At 47.5% G+C, this 22,450-nt stretch overlaps 1 protein-coding gene across 1 annotated transcript; it reads left to right on the top strand.

The window, feature by feature from the left end:
• Positions 1 to 13,631: 13,631 nt before the first annotated feature.
• Positions 13,632 to 15,685, top strand: LOC308150083 (uncharacterized protein; the record flags this gene model as incomplete). The annotated part of the gene is made up of 7 exons (XM_080522949.1): positions 13,632 to 13,758; positions 14,503 to 14,563; positions 14,796 to 14,840; positions 15,019 to 15,083; positions 15,212 to 15,317; positions 15,401 to 15,512; positions 15,642 to 15,685. The coding sequence occupies exons 1-7, from the start codon at positions 13,697 to 13,699 to the stop codon at positions 15,683 to 15,685; spliced, it is 495 nt and encodes a 164-aa protein (XP_080379075.1). The 5' UTR covers positions 13,632 to 13,696.
• Between the last annotated feature and the right edge of the window lie 6,765 nt (positions 15,686 to 22,450).

The raw sequence follows: 22,450 nt of genomic DNA, 5'->3' as shown, positions 1-22,450 counted from the left end.
GGTACTTGATACTAGATATTGTTGACACAATAAGTTTCACTTTACGAGCCCTTTGAGTCAGCGGGTGGTTCGCACAAGCAGCCAGCTCCCTATATCCACGTGGGGCCGTTGCCATGGGAACATGAATGCTGTTTCCTGATAGGCTGAAGACGTTCCATAGAATCTGGACGTTCTGCTGCAACTGAACATGTCAGCGCTGGGTTGCGGCGCTTTGTTGTGGCGCGATGGACACTGGCCCCGTGGCCGCGCAAAGGGGGACATCTGGTCACCCTATTTATATGGTATCGGCCCAGAATGGTACCGGCCCAGCCGCCCAGAACGGTATCGGCTTGCAAGTACTACCATGACTGAAAACCGGCCCAGACCGGCCCAAAACCAGACCGGCCCACCGGGAAAACTCCAGATCCTCCCGATTAGCCACCCCGGGCCTGCCCGTCACTGTACCGACTTCTCACAGTAAACATGGTTCTCCCTCTCTTTGGAATCATCACTTTCTTTTCTTTGTTTTTAATCAATAAACTATTTTTGTATAGGCCTATATATGTCCAATGACAACAAAGGCACATACACAACAATCAACCAACCAGTCAATCAATCTAGGTGACAATCTGAAATTAGTGATTATTCGAAAAAGCAAGATATTATTTATTAATTTACAGTTAACCCACAGATAATGTTGATCTTTCACACAATGTGGGAATGACTAAATAGTCTTGTTAAGGTTGAGGTGGTGGGCTGACATCCAAGCAGAGATGTCTGCAAGACACAAAGAGATAGGTGGTGTTGCCACCTGTGAATCAGAGGTGGTAGGAGAAACCAGATCAGCGGTTCGAGCCCCGGCTGGTCACATGTCGAAGTGTTCTTGGGCAAGACACTGAACCCCAAAATTGCTCCCAGTGAGCGGGCCAGCGCCTTGCATGGCAGCTTGTCGCCATTGGTGTGTGAATGTTTGTTGTGAAGCGCTTTGGAGCAGCTCTGGAGGAGCAAAAAAGGCGCTAACCCTAATCCTAACCACCGCTGGACTGGCCATACAATCAGGTGGGCCGTGCTAGTTTTGGGCCGGCCGGTCGGGCAGCCCCCCCCCCCCCCAAAAAATAAAAAATATATAGATATATATATATATATATATACTGTATATAAAACTAGCGCGGCCGACCCCAAACTAGCGCGGCCCAAAATAGCGCGGCATCAACTAGCGCTGAATCAAGCGGCGGCCCCATGGGCTGGCCCAATCACATGCTTAGGCCCTGCTGTCCATCGGCCCCCTCCCCCACTCTGATCCCTCGGCCGACAACCCAAGTGCATTGTCATGTTCGTAGATAAGATAGTGAAAGGGGGTGCCCAGAAAATTAGGGAGAAAAAAAGTAAGAAGCTAGCAGAGGATGTGTTAAAAAGGCTTTGGAGGACTGAGTGGTCAAAGCGGCCAATCACTGGCCAGCAGAGGCGGGCTCTAGGAATGACGAGCGAGAGAGGAGTACTGGCAGGTTGAGGGAGAATTACGACGAGGATTGAGGAGGAATCAAAACAAGCAGTTTTACTAGCCCATGTAGTTATCAACAAACGTGGAATTACCCCCCAGTTCTGTAGGGTGTGTCTATGACATGACTCAGTTCAAGCTTATTGCACAAGTTCACGGTTTTCATTAAAGCCTTTAATAGTAACCTGGTCTGGTTATTATCTCCATGCATATAAGGACATCATAGTTCTAACCGGACTACCCACAGTGATTTGAACTATCCACCAGTCAAGTCTGTCTATATTTTTCAATGGTCCTTCGAGCCGGATAGGCAAATTACTGTGAAAGATGCAACACCCCAAACCAGATGAGATGGTCACCCGACCCAGAAGACGGGGAATAGTTCCCTCCCACCTGTCGGACTACGCCCTAAGCGGACCAGGGTCCCAGAGGCGGCTCCATACTATAGAGGTAGGGCCCCTCCACTCCAGGGCCGCATCGCCGATCAGCCAAGGCAATGCACCAGACCAGAGAGAAATGTCAAAGGAGTGGGAACAGCTGACAAAGGAGTGGGACCAGACTATACAGGTATTGGGACTTGTTACTGCACTGAAAGAAATTAAGCAACAGAACAAAGAGCTCCAGCAACAGTACCAGAGCCTGGTGTCAAATATGAGAGCCCCATCCAGGTCTGCAACCCCACAGATACCTCCACGTTCCCGCCTGCCACCAAGCCCATGCGATCGGCAAGAGAGGTGGCACCCAACACCAGCCCGGATGCAACCAACTGGGTATCCTGCTGGCCATGGAGAGGAGTACTTCCCCCCTCCTAACCATGTTGAAGAGCTAGCAGAGGATCTCTCCCACCTTAGAGTTTCACACCAGGTGAAAGAAGACCCCTCTCACACACCATACTATTCTGCCTCTCCTCACACAAGCTACCCCTGTGCAGACCAGTATGGCCAGAGAACACAGTCACGGTCAGGCTACACACCACGTGGCCCATGGGATAGGTATCCAGATGGAACAGAGAGAGGGTACACCCTGCGTCATCCTTACTATGCAGAACCACCACCCCCCAGAGAGCGTACATATAGAGGACCCAAGCCATCAATTCCACAACTGACGTCGCCAGATCCAAGAGAGTTCTCAAGGATGAGGATTGCACTGGAGAACATCCTCCCGGATGATGCCACGGAGCGGTACAAGTTCCAGATCCTCACAGACCACCTGAGATGTGAGGAGGCCTTGCTTGTGGCAGATTCTTATAGTTACTCCAGACAGCCTTACACAGACACCATGTTAGCCCTCACCAAGATGTATGGTCAGCCTCACAAGCTGGCTGTGCAACGCATCGCAGAGGTGATGGATGGTCCAGATGTCCGCAGTGGAGATGCGAAAGCCTTTCGCCTGTTTGCCCTCCGTGTACGCTCACTGGTGGGCATGTTAGAACAGCTGGGGGAGAGAGGACTTGTAGAGCTGCATTGTGGTTCCCACGTCCACAGATTGCTGGGTAAACTACCTCATGACCTCACTGCCAGCTTCAAGAGGTTCATCCACCCCCTGAGAGTAACCATCCCCACGCTCATTGACTTTGCTGAGTGGCTAGAGTATGAACTCGAAGTGCAGGAAGAAATCAATCAGTGTGTCAGCTACGAGAGGGACGAGTCATCCAACCGGAGGGGGGAGAACCAGAGGGACTCAACACAATACAGCAAGACCACCACCATTCTCCTGGGTACAAATGAGACTGCAGCGACAAGTCCCCCCACAGCGCCTGCATCGGAGCCTTCAGCCAGCCACCAAAGCAAAGTGGAGGAAGGGAAAGCCTATTGTCCATACTGCGACAACACCAGCCACTTTCTGAACAATTGTACCAACTTCAAGCAGCTGAACAAAGAGCAGAAGGTGGCATGGATCAAAGGTAACAACCGATGCTGGCGCTGTGGCCGTGGTCATCACGCAGCTAAGTGCACACTGAAGGTCCCATGCAAGACTTGCAACAGAAGACACCTGATTGTACTGCATGAAGTGAACGAGAGAGCAGAGGATGAAGTGCCAGCAACGGATATCTGTCTCGTGAACACACCTAGCCAAGTCCTGTATGTCGACCGCCCAGTATCCAACTGTAAAGTGCTCCTGAAGATCAGTAAGGTCATCATAAGAAATGGAAACAGGTCATTGGAAGCATATGCTATCTTAGACGACGGATCAGAGAGGACCATCCTTCTCCAGGCCACAGCACAGAAGTTAGGCCTGAAAGGCAAGCCAGAAGATTTGGTCCTCCGCACAGTCAGACAGGAGCTGCAGGTGCTTCACGGGGCGGCCGTATCCTTCACCATATCCCCCGTTGCTGAGCCAAAGAAGAGGTACAAGATCCAGAGTGTATTCTCCGCCGAGCAGCTGGGTCTGGCAGAGCACACCCATCCTGTCGGTGCACTACAGCAGAAGTACAAACATCTAGCCTGGTTACCTCTCCAGCCACTGAATAGAGTTCATCCAGTGTTGCTGATTGGCTCTGACTACACACACCTCATCACCCCCATAGCGCCTGTTAGATTGGGCCCGCCTGGTGGACCAGCTGCGGTGAAAACACGGCTGGGATGGACTCTGCAAGGCCCAGCTCAAGACATCAAGCTTGATCGTGACCAGCCACAGTGTCTCTTCACATCCACAGCATCCCCGACAGACCCGTCCCCTCACGTGGAGAAGTCGCGGCAGATGGACGTGCTGCCATATCGTAGTGAGAAGTTGGCCGTGAGATCGGGTCAAGACCAGGAGGCCGTGCCCCTCCTTCAAGAGCAGACGGTGAGAGTGAACGTCAATGGCATTGAGCGCCACGCCACACCCCTACTTCAAGTCAAAACCATGCCACAGCTACATGCCTCACCGGAAGCTGTGCTCCCGCAGCTGAGGGGAATTGAGAAACAGTTGGCTAAGGATCCGGAACAAACCGCTACTTACCCGGCAGAGATTCACAAACTAGAAGAAGCAGGCTACGCTGTGAAATTGGAGCCACGTCAGGTGGAGAAGACAGAAGAGGCATGGTATATACCACACCATATAGTCCAACACAATGGAAAGAACCGGGTGGTGTATAATTGCTCCTTTCCATACCAAGGCCACAACCTCAACAAGCTCCTACTTCCAGGCCCTGCCTTAGGCCACTCACTTCTGGCTGTGCTGTCAGAATCGTGTCGCTACAACGTTTTTGTGGACACTCGAGTGGCGGAGATTCAAGGACTAACAGGGTCTGCCACATGGCGATACGTGCCATCAAGAGTCAACCCAGCTGACGACCTCACGCGAAGACTCGCCCTCAAAGACCTGAGTGATGGCTGCAGGTGGACCCATGGCCCAGCATTCCTGAAACTGCCACCAACAGCGTGGCCTGAGAAGCCGGGTTCACCCGGCAACGAGCTCGACCACGAGATGAGACCTGCTGTTGCTGTGCTGACAATCTCAGTTTCACCGCTGCCAGATCTACAGCAACAACAGACCCTGCGTGACTACCTGGAAGTCATTGCCCGACAGCTTCATGGGGCGGCGGACCCGTCAACTTCCCTGACAGCTGACACCTACGCTGTTGCCGAACTGGAAGCCCTGCAACAGGCACAGAGAGACTCCTTTGCGGATGAGGTAGCCCAGCTGAAGGCCAGTAAACCGGTGGCAAAATCCAGCCGCCTCATGGCACTTGCCCCAGAGCTTGACGAGGCTACAGTACTCATCAGAGTGGGTAGACGTCTCCGCCGCAGCAGCGACCTCGCATCAGACGTGGCGGACCCTGATCCCATCACCCCCAACTGTCTCCGCATGGGGCGGCGGGATGCATCCCTACCTCAGGTCGTTTATGAGGGTCCCAAGACCCTAGGTCGCAGAAGATGGCGATATAGCCAGACATTGGCTGACCACTTTTGGAAACACTTTCTCAGGCACTACCTTCCAGGACTCCAGGCCCGTCAGAAATGGAAATCATCAGCCTCCCTGCCCTTCCTGAAGAAGAGTGATCATCGCTGCTTATCTGGACCCTCTGGCCTTTTCGGATGTTCAAATTCGCTCTGTGAATTTGGGGGCGGCTGTTAAAAAGGCTTTGGAGGACTGAGTGGTCAAAGCGGCCAATCACTGGCCAGCAGAGGCGGGCTCTAGGAATGACGAGCGAGAGAGGAGTACTGGCAGGTTGAGGGAGAATTACGACGAGGATTGAGGAGGAATCAAAACAAGCAGTTTTACTAGCCCATGTAGTTATCAACAAACGTGGAATTACCCCCCAGTTCTGTAGGGTGTGTCTATGACATGACTCAGTTCAAGCTTATTGCACAAGTTCACGGTTTTCATTAAAGCCTTTAATAGTAACCTGGTCTGGTTATTATCTCCATGCATATAAGGACATCATAGTTCTAACCGGACTACCCACAGTGATTTGAACTATCCACCAGTCAAGTCTGTCTATATTTTTCAGGATGCCTCAAAATGTCAGAAACTGACAGATATGTTCTCTGGATCGACTGTGGTGGCTAGGCCTACTACAGATACAGCAGCCATGTCTCATCACCGTGGAGTACGTCAACAGTGAGTGAGTACACTGGTTCACACTTGCATTGGTATACTTGCTGTCCATGTCACTTACTCCGCTCTATAGGTTTTTTTTAAGTGATGATTGGAGTGTGTTTTATTCACACAACCAGTTCAAACAAGTTCAGTTTGAATGTTTTAAGTTAAACCCTTCATGCATTCTTTGTTTTTTTTAGCATGTGGTCAATATCAGGCGTGTTACTATTGTTCGTTTCTACCCTGGTCTTTTGTTTTCTTTTCATGTTCTGTACCTTAAGTTGTTCTGGTAGCTTCCATTGTTCATGAGGGGTAGTGGTGGTCTAGTGGATAGTGAGTTGGACTTGTGATCAGAAGGTTGTGAGTTCAAATCCCGCCTGAAACCACACCACTACTAGTGTGCCCTTGAGTAAGGCACTTAGCCCTCAGTTACTCCAGGGGGAATGTCCCTGTAATTTGTGATTAAAAGCGTCTGCTAAATGTCAAAATTATTATTAAATTAATTATTATTTTACAAATGGTATATTCAACAGACTGCCAGCATGTTGATCGGCGGTGTCGGACCGATTGTGTTGGGCCGGTCTGAGCCACATGGCAGGGCCTAATTGTTGTCCCAGTCCAGCCCTGCCACACACTCAATGTGGAAGAGAGTCTCAACATTTGGAGAGACTTAATTTCCCCTCCCCCAACCACGTGCAAAGGCAATTTGTTTGTACAAAATTATTTGTGCAAACTACTGACAGGAATAATTAATTTAAAAGGTAGATATGGGTTCTGTCCAGGGCTGGACTGGGACAAAAATTAGGCCCTGCCATGTGGCTCAGACCGGCCCAACACAATCGGTCCGACACCGCCGATCAACATGCTGGCAGTCTGTTGAATATACCATTTGTAAAAAAAAAACTATAGAGCGGAGTAAGTGACATGGACAGCAAATATACCAATGCAAGTGTGAACCAGTGTACTCACTCACTGTTGACGTACTCCACGGTGATGAGACATGGTGCTATATCTGTAGTAGGCCTAGCCCCCACAGTCGATCCAGAGAACATATCTGTCAGTTTCTGACATTTTGAGGCATCCTCTGCTAGCTTCTTACTTTTTTTCTCCCTAATTTTCTGGGCACCCCCTTTCACTATCTTATCTACGAACATGACACTGCACTTGGGTTGTCGGCCGAGGGATCAGAGTGGGGGAGGGGGCCGATGGACAGCAGGGCCTAAGCATGTGATTGGGCCAGCCCATGTGTTAGTATAAACGGGGGCCGCCGCTTGATTCAGCGCTAGTTGATGCCGCGCTATTTTGGGCCGCGCTAGTTTGGGGTTGGCCGCACTATTTATAAAAATTTAAAAAATGGGGGGGTCGGGCGGCCCGACCGGCCCAAAACTAGCGCGGCCCACCTGCCAGCGGGCAGGTAGATTGTATGGCCAGTCCAGCGGTGGTTCTGTCCCAACCTCTGTGATTTGAATAAACACACAAGTTGCTTTTAAAGTGCAAAACTCACTCCACACACACCACACACTCAATGTGTAAGAGAGTCTCAACATTTGGAGACTTAATTTCCCCTCCCCCAACCATGTGCAAAGGCAATTTGTCTGTGCAAAATGATTTGTGCAAACTACTGACAGGAATAATTAATTTAAAAGGTAGATATGGGTTCTGTCCCAACCTCTGTGATTTGAAGAAACACACAAGGTGCTTTTAAAGTGCAAAACTCACTCCACACACACCACACACTCAATGTGTAAGAGAGTCTCAACATTTGGAGAGACTTAATTTCCCCTCCCCCAACCATGTGCAAAGGCAATTTGTTTGTACAAAATTATTTGTGCAAACTACTGACAGGAATAATTAATTTAAAAGGTAGATATGGGTTCTGTCTCAACCTCTGTGATTTGAAGAAACACACAAGGTGCTTTTAAAGTGCAAAACTCACTCCACACACACCACACACTCAATGTGGAAGAGAGTCTCAACATTTGGAGAGAGTTAATTTCCCCTCCCCCAACCATGTGCAAAGGCAATTTGTTTGTACAAAATTATTTGTGCAAACTACTGACAGGAATAATTAATTTAAAAGGTAGATATGGGTTCTGTCCCAACCTATCAAGAATGTTTTTTTTAAAAGTCAAGCAAGACTGATATTATAAAAGGCTTAAAAGAAAGAAAAAGCTCCAACGTTTACAGCACACTGTGCCTTCATCAGGGAGAATTGAAGATTGAACCAGGAAGAGGAAGTTTAAATAGAAAAAGGAAAGGGAGGAGTTCAAAAAAAGGGAGGCGGGGGGGGGGGGGGGAATCCACACCTGAAAACCAAGTAGCGACTAATTATAGCGTGATTTTGTCTAATAGAGTGGGGAAATGAAATGATAATTTGAAAAAATCAAATAATGATGTTAAGGGGTCCCAGATCCATAAAGCACATTTTTTTTACTACATTTGTTAGGGATTTGTATTAAAATAACTAGAAGTGATAAATTAAGTACTGTGTGTTCATTTAAATAATATGTGACTGAGGTCAGTTGAAGTCTCACAGAACCATAAAAGAGAGGTTCTGCTTTTGAGCGACATGGGGGGAAGGGGCTCCTGACTGGGAGAAAGTGCTGTAGATTGCTTATTTTTACCTATGTACTAACAACCATTTTGTACCTGCTGTTATGATATTCTATTTTCCTATACTCATTTTATACTATCATAACTAATGATTAATGATAAGTGTGATTTGAAGAAACACAAGGTGCTTTTAAAGTGCAAAACTCACTCCACACACACCACACTCAATGTGTAAGAGAGTCTCAACATTTGGAGAGACTTAATTTCCCCTCCCCCAACCATGTGCAAAGGCAATTTGTTTGTACAAAATTATTTGTGCAAACTACTGACAGGAATAATTAATTTAAAAGGTAGATATGGGTTCTGTCCCAACCTCTGTGATTTGAAGAAACACACAAGGTGCTTTTAAAGTGCAAAACTCACTCCACACACACCACACACTCAATGTGTAAGAGAGTCTCAACATTTGGAGACTTAATTTCCCCTCCCCCAACCATGTGCAAAGGCAATTTGTTTGTGCAAAATTATTTGTGCAAACTAGTGACAGGAATAATTAATTTAAAAGGTAGATATGGGTTCTGTCCCAACCTCTGTGATTTGAAGAAACACACAAGGTGCTTTTAAAGTGCAAAACTCACTCCACACACACCACACACTCAATGTGGAAGAGAGTCTCAACATTTGGAGAGACTTAATTTCCCCTCCCCCAACCATGTGCAAAGGCAATTTGTTTGTACAAAATTATTTGTGCAAACTACTGACAGGAATAATTAATTTAAAAGGTAGATATGGCTTCTGTCCCAACCTATCAAGAATGTTTTTTTTTTAAAAAGTCAAGCAAGACTGATATCATAAAAGGTGTAAGGCGATCAACTTCTCCAGAATTGATTTAATTGAGTCGTCACTTACAAGCGAGTCCGTTTAATCTCAACGAGACGTCCTTGATATAACTTCTAAGATAAAATGATCCAATCAAATATTCGGCACCACTACTGAACTGTTCTTTAAGAGAATATTTATTCGAGCACATCGGCAAACAATAACATCAGCATACAATAGCATTTCATTCCATGGAAAGGGGTCTTATCTAGCTTCACCTCCGCAGACCAGGATCAGCTGGTTAACTGCAGAAGTTTCACCGGACAAGAGCCCCCCTTCGCCTGGGACCACAGTCTTTATATATTTTTCTTAACATTTTGGGATGGGCTGTCCCTCTCTGGTAGGTTTTATGGTAAACATCTGTTTTATATCGGAATGTGGCTTTCGACTCCTTTCGGTGTCCGTGCGAGTGTGTTATCCTCTTCTTCTGACCCCCCGGTCGTTTGTCATGGTGGGAGTGTTAGGACACTCTGTCTGCAACGGTATCCTGAGCAGCCCAGCACGACGCCAGACACACACACATTCCAATGTTCTTTAAGGAACCAGTAAGCATATGCACACAGCTATGTTTTTAGGATGCACAGATATCCTGATAGTTATTTTGGGTGTACTCTACATACGTTCTAAAGCACTAATTGGCCAGTTATTTACACTTTGTTCCTTCAAACACATTCCTTCCATGACCAGGTCCGTAAGCTCTATGTCCCTATCAGGATCGCTTGTGTAAACATCACTGTTGCCAGGCCCACAGACTCCCATGACTTGGGACTCGACCAACTAGTCAAAACACAATATTGAAGAATAGACCCATCATCAATCATTAGTTATGATAGTATAAAATGAGTATAGGAAAACAGAATATCATAACAGCAGGTACAAAATGGTTGTTAGCACATAGGTAAAAATAAGCAATCTACAGGCGGTTTGAACCACAACACCCTCTCCCAGTCAGGAGCCCCTTCCCCCCACGTCGCTCAAAAGCAGAACCTCTCTTCCATGACTCTGTGAGACTTCAACTGATCCCAGTCACATATTATTTAAATGAACACACAGTATTTAATACAAATCCCTAACAAAGGCTTAAAAGAAAGAAAAAGCTCCAACGTTTACGGTGTAAGTACCGGAATTTCCGGCCTGCGAGGTTTTTCCGACCCTACCAGATCCGGTCATAGGTTCAGCCCTTTCCGGCCATAGGTAGCGCTATGATTCGCTGACGACGATGATTTCCGATCACATGATGACCGCCATTTTTACCCATCAGTAATTTTGGCTGTTTATAGATCTAATCTCTGTAGCGACCTTAAGATACATGGATGTTGCGCGCGCATCTGCGCGCGACGTGAGAGAGTTTAGGTGAAAACAAGATGGAGTTTCATACAGCACTCAAGTTTTACATGATGCATGATATGTATCCTCCTGGCATACCCAAGGCTGGACACCTTAAATCAAGGATTCTAAAGGCGTCCAAGAATTACTTGATGAAAGGTAAGTCAGTGTGAATAACTATGTTATATCCACTCTTGAAGCCACTGCTTGAAATGGCGAAAATGGCGAAAATGCATAGGCCTGTATCAAAATTGAGTGTCTCATTAAGCATCTGCTAACTATTGTGTGCATAAAACCTGTTTCCAGTGGCTTTATATTTGCACTTCTAAATGAATGCTGTATTTTCCTGCTGCATCAGGTGAGGAGTTGTACTACAAGGACAAATACAAGGACAAATTAACGATGAATTGAGAATCAAGGACCCCAATTGAAATAAGCCAGTGGCTTTCTTGGGTTTTTATCCTGTTAGTTGACCTTGTATGTAATATGTACTTTCATGTACCTACTTCTGCAAATCTTCTAATAAAGTTTTCAATCAATCAATCAAAGACAAACATCGCTTGGTGGTGTGCAACAAAGATGGAGTTCGTGATGTCCTGATGGTAACTTTCTTATCTGACTTGAGTTCTTGTCCATCATCTTTCCCAATTATGACAAGATTATCATTGTTGGAGACCTCAAAACCTACTTATTCAATCTCGCCTTTTAAATGTCTGTCTTTATTGTTATTTCATCTGTACTATTGTTGTTTTATCTTCTTTGCTCTCTGTGAAGCACATTGTGTCACATTTTTGTGAGAAATGGGCTATACAAATGAAGTTTGATTTGATCTGAAGGAGTGCCACGACAACCATGGGACTGGGGGTCATCCAGGGAGACGCCGAACGCTGGAGAAGGTGACTGCGTCCTACCTCTGGTCCACCTTGCGGGAGGATGTCACAAAATGGGTGAGTTTTTGATGTTATTAGTGCATGATGTGTGTGAACATTGTAATTTATACACTGCCCATTAGCAATGATCTTTTACTCAAAGATCTCCAACTCTTGTGTAATTCTCATACTGACCACAATCTGATTCTGCACTGGAACACCCAGACCATCATACAGGCCGCGGCCCCTCAACCACAGCGGTTCTGCACCTAAGGCACTAAGCCCAGCAGCTGACCACCACCACCAAAATGAAGCCTCAACCACATCAAGAATTCTCTGACTCTAGATAATTTCCTCTGAAATGTCACTGTTTTAAAGGTTGATGAGTGCCCCCGCTGTCAACATCATGAGAAAATAAAGACAGTTGCACCTGTACTCCATCCCATCCAAGTGAAAGAGGCATGGAGTGTCCTGGGGATTGATCTCATTGGTCCACTTCCCACCACTGCAAAGGGCAAAAGGTAGCTACTGAATGTTGGGCAGAAGTATGTGTAACCCCTTTTGGTTAAAGCTAGTGAGATAAGCTGACATCATGTATTGGATAAGTCAATAAAAGTTATGAAGCAAGTTTTTGGTGGACCCCATGAGGAATAGCTGCTGCAATGCTGTAGCTAATGGAGAACAATCTGCATTTTTCATTGCAGATACATTCTGACTGCAACCGACCTCTTCACCAAGTGGGTTGTGGCAAAAACCCTCAACACCAAAACAGCCAATGAGGTGTCCAGGAAGATAGTCAACATTCTTCTTGACTTTGGACTGGTAGAGAGGATCATTACCGACCAAGGACGGGAATTTGTGAATGAGGTACAGTTATCTATATAAGACACAGTGTATGTGATGTGTGACATTTGATAATTGTAATTTAATCTAATTTAATTGCATACACTAATGCATCTGCAGGTCAACCGTGGTGTTTTTGAGGCTCTGGGTGTCAAACACTGCATCACGTCACCCTACCACCCCCAGGCCAATGGACAGGACGAGCGCACAAACCGCAACGTGAAGACTGCGCTTGCCAAGTACTGTGGGGAGGGACAGAACGACTGGGATGTCCATTTGAGGGGCGTCATAATGAGCATCAACACCTCTAAGCAGGTAGCCTACTATTGTGTAACAACTGCATATGTAAACAATTCAAACAAACATAGAAAGAAACAAAAAACAATTTAAACAATAAAGAAAGATGGTGAAATGCTATTGATTGTACTTTTGTTTTGTTTTACAGCGATCAACCAGGTACACCCCGTACATGGCACTGTTCGGACGGCACCCTCGCAGCCCAGGTGTCATCAACACAACACAGACTGAGGAGGGTGACGACTCAGCTGTGGTTGTGGTTGATTTGACAGAGGAGGATGTACAGGCGAAGACTGTCGAAGTTACAGATCTACATGCAAAGGTGATGTAAAAATGGCAATTTATGCATAATAATATCTAATAATAACAAATATGCATACAATGGCAATATATGCTATAAAATATGAATATGTTTTATCAGTAACTTATCGGCACAAGTTACTTACTTATATTACTCTGTTGCAGATTGGAAACGCATGTTTCAGATTCATCAAAGAGGCCACACAAAAACATGTAAGGTTTTGTTATTTGTTAAAACATAAATTATGCAGATGTATGCCGGTATTCATTAACACCTGTAACGTCTTTTTCAAAAAGTAGTGCAGTTTTCCCTTGATATTGCACTAATTAATTACAACATTTCTTTTTTGTGAAAAACTGTCAATATAGGGAAAAGACATCCACATTGTGGACTTGTACGTAGTCCCAACGTGGAAGTCCAAGACTGAGGACCCAATGGCTGGACTTCCTGTAAGTTCCTTTTACCTGTGACCTGTGTTGCTTGACATTGACATAGGCTTGGGCGGTATTGATGTATATCATGGTATTTGGAAATCGATAAAAAGGAATTAAAAAATAGATACCACCCAAGCCTAAAAAAATGCAAAATAACTTCTAAAATGCTAGAAGGACCTCCTGCACAAGGATGCCATCGTCATCCCTGCCTGGAGTCGACAGCCAGGAAAAGCGGATCACTTTTTGCTTTGTGTGAGTGTAATCCAAATCCTCTCAACAGTCAAAGTAAAAATGTACTCAACTTGTGCTGTACATTTCTATTCTGTTTTAGGAGAGCATGTAATGTTATCTGCTTTGTAAATGGTTGACAGATCATCAAACCTAAAGCAAAGGAGCTGCTTTTGGTGGACTCGCTAAACCCCGATGGTTTTGGCGACAGCTGTTACCATGGCGTCTTTAGGTTTTGTAACATAACGACAATAGTCAGCCCTGTTCTGTGGCTTATAAGGGAAATCTACATAATTCATAGTATTCTAATAATACAGTAAGACAGCTTATTGACCAGGGTTGTCAACTAATACAATTTAATTTATAACACATGTTCTTAGCAAACAACATGTCTGTAACAGGATACTATGAATTATAATGTTCGGCTTGTTCCAAGAAGCCTTGTTCAAAGCCTCGTTCAAAGGCTGTTTTCAAGTTATTTTGTTTACACCATGTTCAGTGGCTATCGTAACATTCATCTTTCTTAAAGCATGCAATAGTATGTTGAATGTAAGGAAACCCAGTAATATTAATTCTCTTGTCATTCTTTCACTAAGTCATATTGCAAGAGTAATTAATATACCATGTTCTGGTGCTATATTTGGGGGAAAAGAGACATTTATTATGTGTCATAGGTGACATTGTTAGGTGTTCTTGTATTGTAGCATTTTTCATATAGTTAAGAGTCAATTTGTCTGACACAAATACTCTTATGCTGGATTTTGACAGTGATCTAGCTCATCGCATCGCCCCAGGCCAGTGGGCAACCATGTACGGCAGAGACATCAAGGTACTTTTGTCCTGCATCTCATGCACTTGCACATGTCTTTATTATCCTTTTGACCACATAACTGTTATATTGCTATTAACACCTTGTCCAATTCTTTCAGGGTTTCCCTCGCCAAAACGCAGGGATTGATTGTGGTGTCTTCATATTGATGGTAAATTCCTTTCTATTCTATTGAAAATGTTGTTCATTTGAAATGGTCATAACCTAATAAGCAGATCTTTGCCTTTCACAGTATGCATTCTGTCTCACCACTGACGCTCCACTTCAGTTCACAGAGGTCAGTGTTTCTCTTCTCCGACGGTGAGGAGAGTCAAGGAGGAAACTAAATCTGTTACCATTAACATTCTAAACCATAACGGTTTGGCTGTTGTAGCATATATATATCTCTGGAAACACCCATTGCCCAAGCGCACAGAACCATTTTGACTTTACATTTCTTCTCTCAATTTTTTTAGAGGGATATGGGACGCCTGAGGAGATGGTGGTGCATCGTTCTAATGGAACGGTTCCAGATTGAGGGGTAAGACTTCACTTTAAATGTAACTTCCGAAACCGCATTTGTTATATATATATGTTATATATATATATATATATATATATATATATATATTGGCTTACTTTTTTATTCTGTCACTATCTCACTCAAAGCCACGGGCAGAGGTTTGCCCACTGGACCGATGAGGCCAGAGCGTTGCTCCAAGGGTCACTGCAGCCGGTTTTCAGGGTCCCCAAGAAGCGGAAGAGGGAACAGGAGGTGAGCATGATGCTGAATGGTAAATAATAGTGGTTTTTGTTAGTTCAATAGTTGTGATTGCACCATGCATTTTATTCCTTCAGTGTGAGCGGTCTGACAGTGTGGTGGGCAGCAATGCCATAAGAAATGACCACAGCTATGCAACAATGCAAGAGGAAGACGCCAAGAAAAAGAGGACAGAAGACGACAACTTCGGTATGTTTCTCTTCACCAGTACTGTATATTACTATAACCTTATATGAAAACGGTGCCACTACACCACTGGCTGTAGAACTGTTTCTATGGACCACTGTAAGAGGACTTTAAACTGTTTTTGTCTTGTAGACCGCGGCAAGTCCACCCTCCTGGGAGCGGAGTGGATGAACTAGAACGCCCACCGGCTGTAAGGGAAGGTCCAGGAGCCTGCTTTTCTGCAATTGGACAAAATACAGAGAGAGGAAATAGAGGCTAAATTGACACTGATTGAAGACGAAGAAGAACGTCAAGAATTGCTGGAAATATTTTTGTTTGAATTTGAACTTAAAATTGATTATGATTTATTTCTGTTAGAGGTCAAGGACAATCTTGGCATCCCTGTGTGCGCAAGTTTCAAGGCTCCCAGTTCGGAAGAGTGATTGATTAATTAGTGTGCTTGCAGTCGCAAATATAAAACTGAATCTGAACAGTAGTGTGAACTACATGTTGGTCACATTACCCCAAATGTTAACGGTGGATGACCGATGGCCTTATTCACTTATTCCTTCCAGCTAGAGTCTGGATCTAGCTAGAGTTAGAGTCATGTCAGAGGGAGGGGCTTTTGACACGTGCATGCTGTCTGAGTCAGTCCATCCTCTCCATGGGCGTGGGTTAGATGTGGCTACAGGCCCCAAACATTTTCCAAATAAGATATATATGTATATGTACACATGCTATATTTCGGTTAACCTACACAATGTTTTTACTTGATTCCAGCTAATTTGTGAATGAATACGTTTTTGTTTGTGTATGGTCAATCCATTTGTATGTAAATATGGTTTCATGCTGTATTGATTTACAATAAATTCATTGCATTTCATTAAATCGTGTTGCTTTACTACAAAAAACACATCTGATTGAGGAAGGCTACAAAACATTGAGAAAGGATTTGGTAAACCAAGTATTTCTTGCGTCATATGGTAAGAAGAGGGGTGGCCATAGTAATTAATACATCTCTACCATTCTCTGAAGAGAAAGTGATAAAAGATAATAGGAGAAGATATGTAATGGTTGACCCTATTACATTAACCATAGCTAAAGGTAATGAATCTTTTTTTCATTTCATACCCTAACTCTAACCCACTCTACCCATAACTAACTCTAACTCTACCCATACTCTAACGAATTAAAATGATTAACAAGCATAATGGCACAGAGAATGCAGAGATGTGTATATATACAAAGGGTTGAAATATATGTTATTATTATTATTATTATTACTTTATTATCACATAACAGCTATTTGAAGCAAACTATGGAAAATGTATAACTGAGTAGTGAAAAACTCAGAAATAGTGAAATACATTCTTAGAAATGTCTACCGTGTCATAGTAATTAATAAATCTCTACCATTCTCTGAAGAGAAAGTGATAAAAGATAATAGGAGAAGATATGTAATTGTTATGAAGGCCCACAATTTAGAGCCAGTTAGTTTCCCCAAATCAGCCCTATTTTGCCCCTGTTATTTCCTTAATTATTTTCCATACTATTCATGTACGTTTTCATGAAGGTGTATGTATTGTTATTGTAATTGTATAAGTTCTGTCTTAGATTTGTTCAGTATTGTGCAAGCGCCAGATTAGTGGGCGTGGTTTTGATTGGCGTACGTGACTTGATGTATGTTCGGTTGGTATCTATAGCTACGGAGGTGGTCTGTGCGTTAGAGTGAAGATGAATGAGAAGTTACTCCTGTCAGTCACAAAGTCGACCAAGCATAGCTGAATTCAGCCTCGTCAAGGTGAACTCATTACTGTGTACTGTGTGATGCTGTCTAGGAGACCTGCCTTTAACATCGACTGTTAATAGTAAATCACTAGCTACCCGCATCACCGCGGGAGTTCGGAGTTTAGTGAGTTAACAGCGCTAGCCCAGTTTAGCTGTGTCACCGTTAGCCAGCCTTGCTAGCCGCCGGCTGCTAACGTTGGCGCATAGCGAGACCAAAGCCAAACAAAGCCGTCGCCTCCGAGGTGGATTGCGACCGACCGCTAACACCACCGGAGCTGACCGTGGACCACCGGACCTGAACCATTCACACCTCGTCGTTTACTACGAAGACGCCCCTTTCCCTTCAAATTGCAACGTCACTCCCCCCCCTTATCTGCTGCCTTCCTCGAATCACATACGAGCTCCAACCAGGCCTCAATGCGCTCATTTTCAGTCCGGGACTCTAAGCCTTTTCAGGCCAGGTACTGTGTGTGAGTGAGTGAGTGAGTGTGTGTGTGGCCGGCGGGGAGGGAGTATATTGGGATGTATATATAATTTGTATAAATAAATGTGTTTGTTTATATTTGATACATTGCTGTGTGTTTAGTTGTCTGTATTGTTTAGTTTAACAGCAAATCTAGTATTGGGTTTAAGTATTGTCTTATAGTGTGATTAACTGAGTTATAGCTTGTATTATAATATATGATATATATATAACTGTGATATGCTAGTCTAAAGGGTTGCTGGCGCCCCCTGCCTCTATCCTCCTACACTGCCGATTTAGCTCAGAGTTAGTTAGATAACCAGCCCTTCCTAAAATTCTACAGTCCTTTAGCTACTCCCTGGTTACAATTGGTCCTTCGAGCCGGATAGGTTGTGTAGTGATAGCATGGCTGAGCGCAGCCAACCAGACAAGACAGTTACCCCCCCTTCTCCGCCCCCTGAGCCAGAGCCACGACCACAGAGAGTCCCGCGGTTGCCTCAGAGGTTACAAGAGTATGAGCTTGAGCTCGAAAGCTCACTGAGTGGTAGTGAGGAGCGCACTCCACGGGATACAGTGGTCGGAGAGGCCGAGGTGTCCGCCGGCGCGCGGGTGGCTAGCACCGAGACAGCCATCAAAGAGCACCAGCCTGAGGATGAGATGGCAGAACAGCAGGGTTTTGCCGTAGAAACGGAAGAGCAGGAAGGAGAGGCCCGGTCTGACAGCGCCTGCGGGCGGAAGAGGGAGGGCCTCAGCCTTAACGATCTGCCTCCCAGTACGGCGCGCTCGAGACCTAGCTCCTGCCGTTCAGTGGCTTCCTCCCGGTCCAGGGTTTCCGTGGGCAGTTCTGCCTCTGGGGCGGATAGCATGCACTCCAGAGGGAGTAGTGCCGCGCTGTCAGAATGTATGCGCCAACAGGCCGAGATGGCGTTAGAGCGGGAACGCCTCCAGTTCGAGCGTGAACGCCTCCAGATGGAAGGAGCGGAACGTGCGGCGGAGAGACAGCGCCAGGAGGCGTTAGAGAGGGAACGCATCCAGTTCGAGCGCGAGCGCCTCCAGATGGAGGGGGCGGAACGCGCGGCGGAGAGGCAGCGCCAGGAGGCGCTAGAACGTGAACGCCTCCAGATGGAGCGCGACCGCCTCCAGATGGAGAGAGAGCAACTGCACGCGGAGAAGATGGAGGAAGTGATGCAGACCATGCGCGACGTGTGCATCAGCAGAGCTCCGTCGGCCCGTAGCTCCAGAGCATCATCCGCACGGCCCTCTCGAGTGCCATCTCCTGAACCCCCCGCCGATGGCTCCATGACCCCCGCCATGACTGTCCAACTACAGGCCCAGCTGACCACCTTGAAGGAAGAGGACCAGGGACCCGACCGCTACGCGGCCCAGAGGGAGCCAGCGTCGCTGCCCGGGAGGGGAGCCATTCCCCAAGAGCGTAGCACACCCCTAGGTCCTCCAGTGAACCAAAAGGCATGCAGGCCGGACACCCAGACCGTCACTCCAGCCCCGATCATCCACTACAGGATGTTTCCCCAGGTGGAGGGACCCAAGTTCCCCTTCTTCAAGGACGAGGACAGGAGCCAGTATGTGGAACTACGCATCTGCCTAGACACGCTCTTGGACGACTCCTGCTCAGAGTCCTACAAATATGCGATTCTCCTTCAGCATGTGAGGAACCCCAGAGCCCACAACATGGTTCTGGCCCATGCCTCCGCACCGACACCTTACACCAGAGCGCTCGCCGACTTGGATGCCCGCTACGGTCGTCCCTGGAACCACGCCCTTGCTGAACTGCAAGCCCTCGAACAGCAGGCCCCCATCAAGGATGAACGGGCGCTGGATGACTTCGCGCTCCGCGTGCACACCTTGGTTGGAATGCTGAAGACGCAGGGCCCAGCTGGCGCCAGCGAGATCAACAGCACCTCCAACGTAGAGCGGCTGCTCCGCAAGATCCCACGCTTCCGGCAGGAGAGGTTCCGGCGACAGCAGCGCGTTCGTAACCCCGGGAAGTTGGGTCTGAGCATGGCTGCCTTCGCGGAGTTCCTACTGGAGGAAGTGCATGACACCAACGTAGACGCCATGGGTTACGCTGAGCCGAAGAAGGAGAGGGAGAAGGGAGACCGCTGGGACAGGCCGAGCTCGAACAGAGGACGCCCAGTAGGAGTGCTGCACACGGAGGAGGAGCCTCGGAGAGAGAGGAAAGCCCGACCTGAGGGAAAGGATTCCTCTCAACCCCCTCAAAAGGGACGGAGAGGTCCACCGCCATGTCCGTACTGCACCAGCGAGCACTGGTTCAATGAGTGCAGTGACTTCAACAACCTGAGTACCGAGGCCAAGCAGAGGTGGCTCGAGGAGAACAAGAGGTGCTGGAACTGTGGGCGCGACCATCTGGCTAAGAACTGCACCTTGAGGAGAAAGTGCAACCGCTGTGAGGAGGTCCACCTCAACATCCTACACGAGGTCTCCCTCGCCAGGTCCACGGAGGGCACCAGAAGCCCTAGGTCCGGTAGCGCACCGGAAGAGGAAACACCTGTCTACTACCTAGACCCAACCCAGAGCAGCGGCTCCAAGGTCCTACTGAAGGTGGTGAAGGTCCGACTTCACCACAACAACGCTGTGTACGACACGTACGCCGTTCTAGACGACGGGTCGGAACGGACCATCCTTCTCCAGGAGGCAGTGCGCCAGTTGGGGCTCCAAGGGACTGAGGAGAAGCTGACTCTGCGCACGATACGTCGCGACCTTAAAGAGGTCACCGGGGCGAGAATCAACTTCTCTATCTCCCCGGCGGGGCGGCCGTCGGACAGATATCGGCTTCAGAATGTCTTCACCGCAGACCAGCTAGCGCTCTCCCGCTACGACTACCCCCTGGAGAGATTACGCGCAAGATATTCCCACCTACGGCGAGTAGACCTACATCCGATAGAAGGAGCGGAGCCAACCCTTCTCATCGGCTCGGACAACGCTGAAGAGCGGAGAGCGCTTGAGGAGGACACCTATGTAGACGACATCCTAACGTCTCACAACGACAGAAGAAAGCTGAAGAGCATCACGGAGGGAATCGAAAGGATACTCAACGCTGGAGGTTTCGCTCTAAAGCCATGGACCCAGTCGGGTCAAAGTGGGAGGAGCAAAGAAAGCCAGCCTGAAGAAACGAAGGCCAATATGGAGCCGGAATCAGAGGTGTTAGTGCTGCCTAATCAGCTGAGCGAGGAAGACAACAAAGCGCTTGGAGTCGGGTACCATGCAGAAGGGGATAAGTTGTTCCTTATGGTTTCCATCAACTTCTCCAAAAGGAAACTGAAGGTGAGGACAGAAACAAATCTCTCAGAGGAAGAAGTTGAGGAAGGAACGCCGAGCCCCCTAACGAGAAGGGAGCTATTGAGCCAGGTGGCGGGCCTGTATGATCCCGTGGGTTTGGCCACCCCGGTGAAGGAAAAAGGTGCCATCCTGGTCAGAAGGGCCTTTCAGGAGATGGGAAAATCCGGCATCAGACAGAACACATGGGACAACCCACTCCCCCTTGAGCTCCGAGCCGACGCAATCAGGCTCTTCAAAGAGTATGCGAGACTTGGAAAAGTCAGATTCGAGAGGAGCCTAACCCCGCCTGGATGGGAAGGAAGGCCATGGGGCATCACCTTCTCGGACGGGAGTGATAATGCGTTCGGTGCCGTCCTCTACCTGAGGTGGAAAACATCCAGGGGAGTGACTGTAAGGCTGGTCGAGTCAAAGGCCAAATTGACGCCGATAACTCAGAAAGGGGATGTCGTTAAATCCGAACTGTGTGGGGCCGTAATCGCATCCAGGCTTAAGGGCTTCTGGGAGAAGCAAGGTCGACTGGGCGTGGAGAGATGGTTTCATTTCGTGGACAGCCAGACCGTCCTGGGGGCCATTCAAAGGGAAAGCTACGGCTACCAAACATTCTACGCGAATAGGATCGGAGAGATCCAAAGGGCTGGACCAACTGACGACTGGTGGTGGATCCCCGGAGACCTAAATGTCGCGGATCTCGTCACACGAGGCTGCCCGCCGGAAAGCTTGGGAGAAGGCTCGACCTGGCAGAACGGTCCGGAGTTCCTGGCGTGGGCAGTGGAGAAGTGGCCCATGAAATCCGCGGCAGACGTGGCTGCAAGTGCTCGAGACAGCGTGATCAAGCTGCAACGGAAAGCGTTCACTGCAGCTGTAACACGCGCTCAGGCGGGGAAGGGGCTGGACCCGAAATGCACCATTGAGGAGGAAGCAAATGCGAAGGGGACATCCACACCGGTTGGGAGTTCCAGGGACCCCGAGCATGAGAGGGAGAGGCTCTGGGGCGCTGCTCTCATGGACCTGATTGAGCCAGAACGCTTCAGCGAAATAGGCAGGCTCATTCGGGTAGTTGGGTGGGTCCGGCGAGCTGTTAGGCAGTGGTTGGTTTGCAGGAGGGCTCCAGAAGACGCAAAGTGGGAGGCTACTCGCCTGAGGGAGACAAGAAGCGGAGTTAGCCTCGGCATCCAGGAGCTAAACGCAGCTTTCCGCGACCTGTGTCTGGCTGCACAGAATGGAATAGAATTTCCGAAAACGACTTGGGACAGACTGGTAGTCAAGAAGGTCGAAGGGTCGGGGCTGCTGGTGTGTTCCGGAAGAATCCAGGAGGCGAAGGAGGTGGGAATCCCACTTGTCCCCTACACTGCATGGATCAGCACTCTGTTGGCAAGGGAGGCCCATAAGGCGA

Source organism: Nansenia antarctica (genome assembly GCF_963989245.1).
Source record: "Nansenia antarctica genome assembly, chromosome: 2".
Taxonomy (NCBI): Eukaryota; Metazoa; Chordata; class Actinopteri; order Argentiniformes; family Microstomatidae; genus Nansenia; species Nansenia antarctica.
The sequence above is the reverse complement of the archived record's forward strand: the minus strand, read 5'-3'. Positions and strand labels throughout refer to the sequence as shown.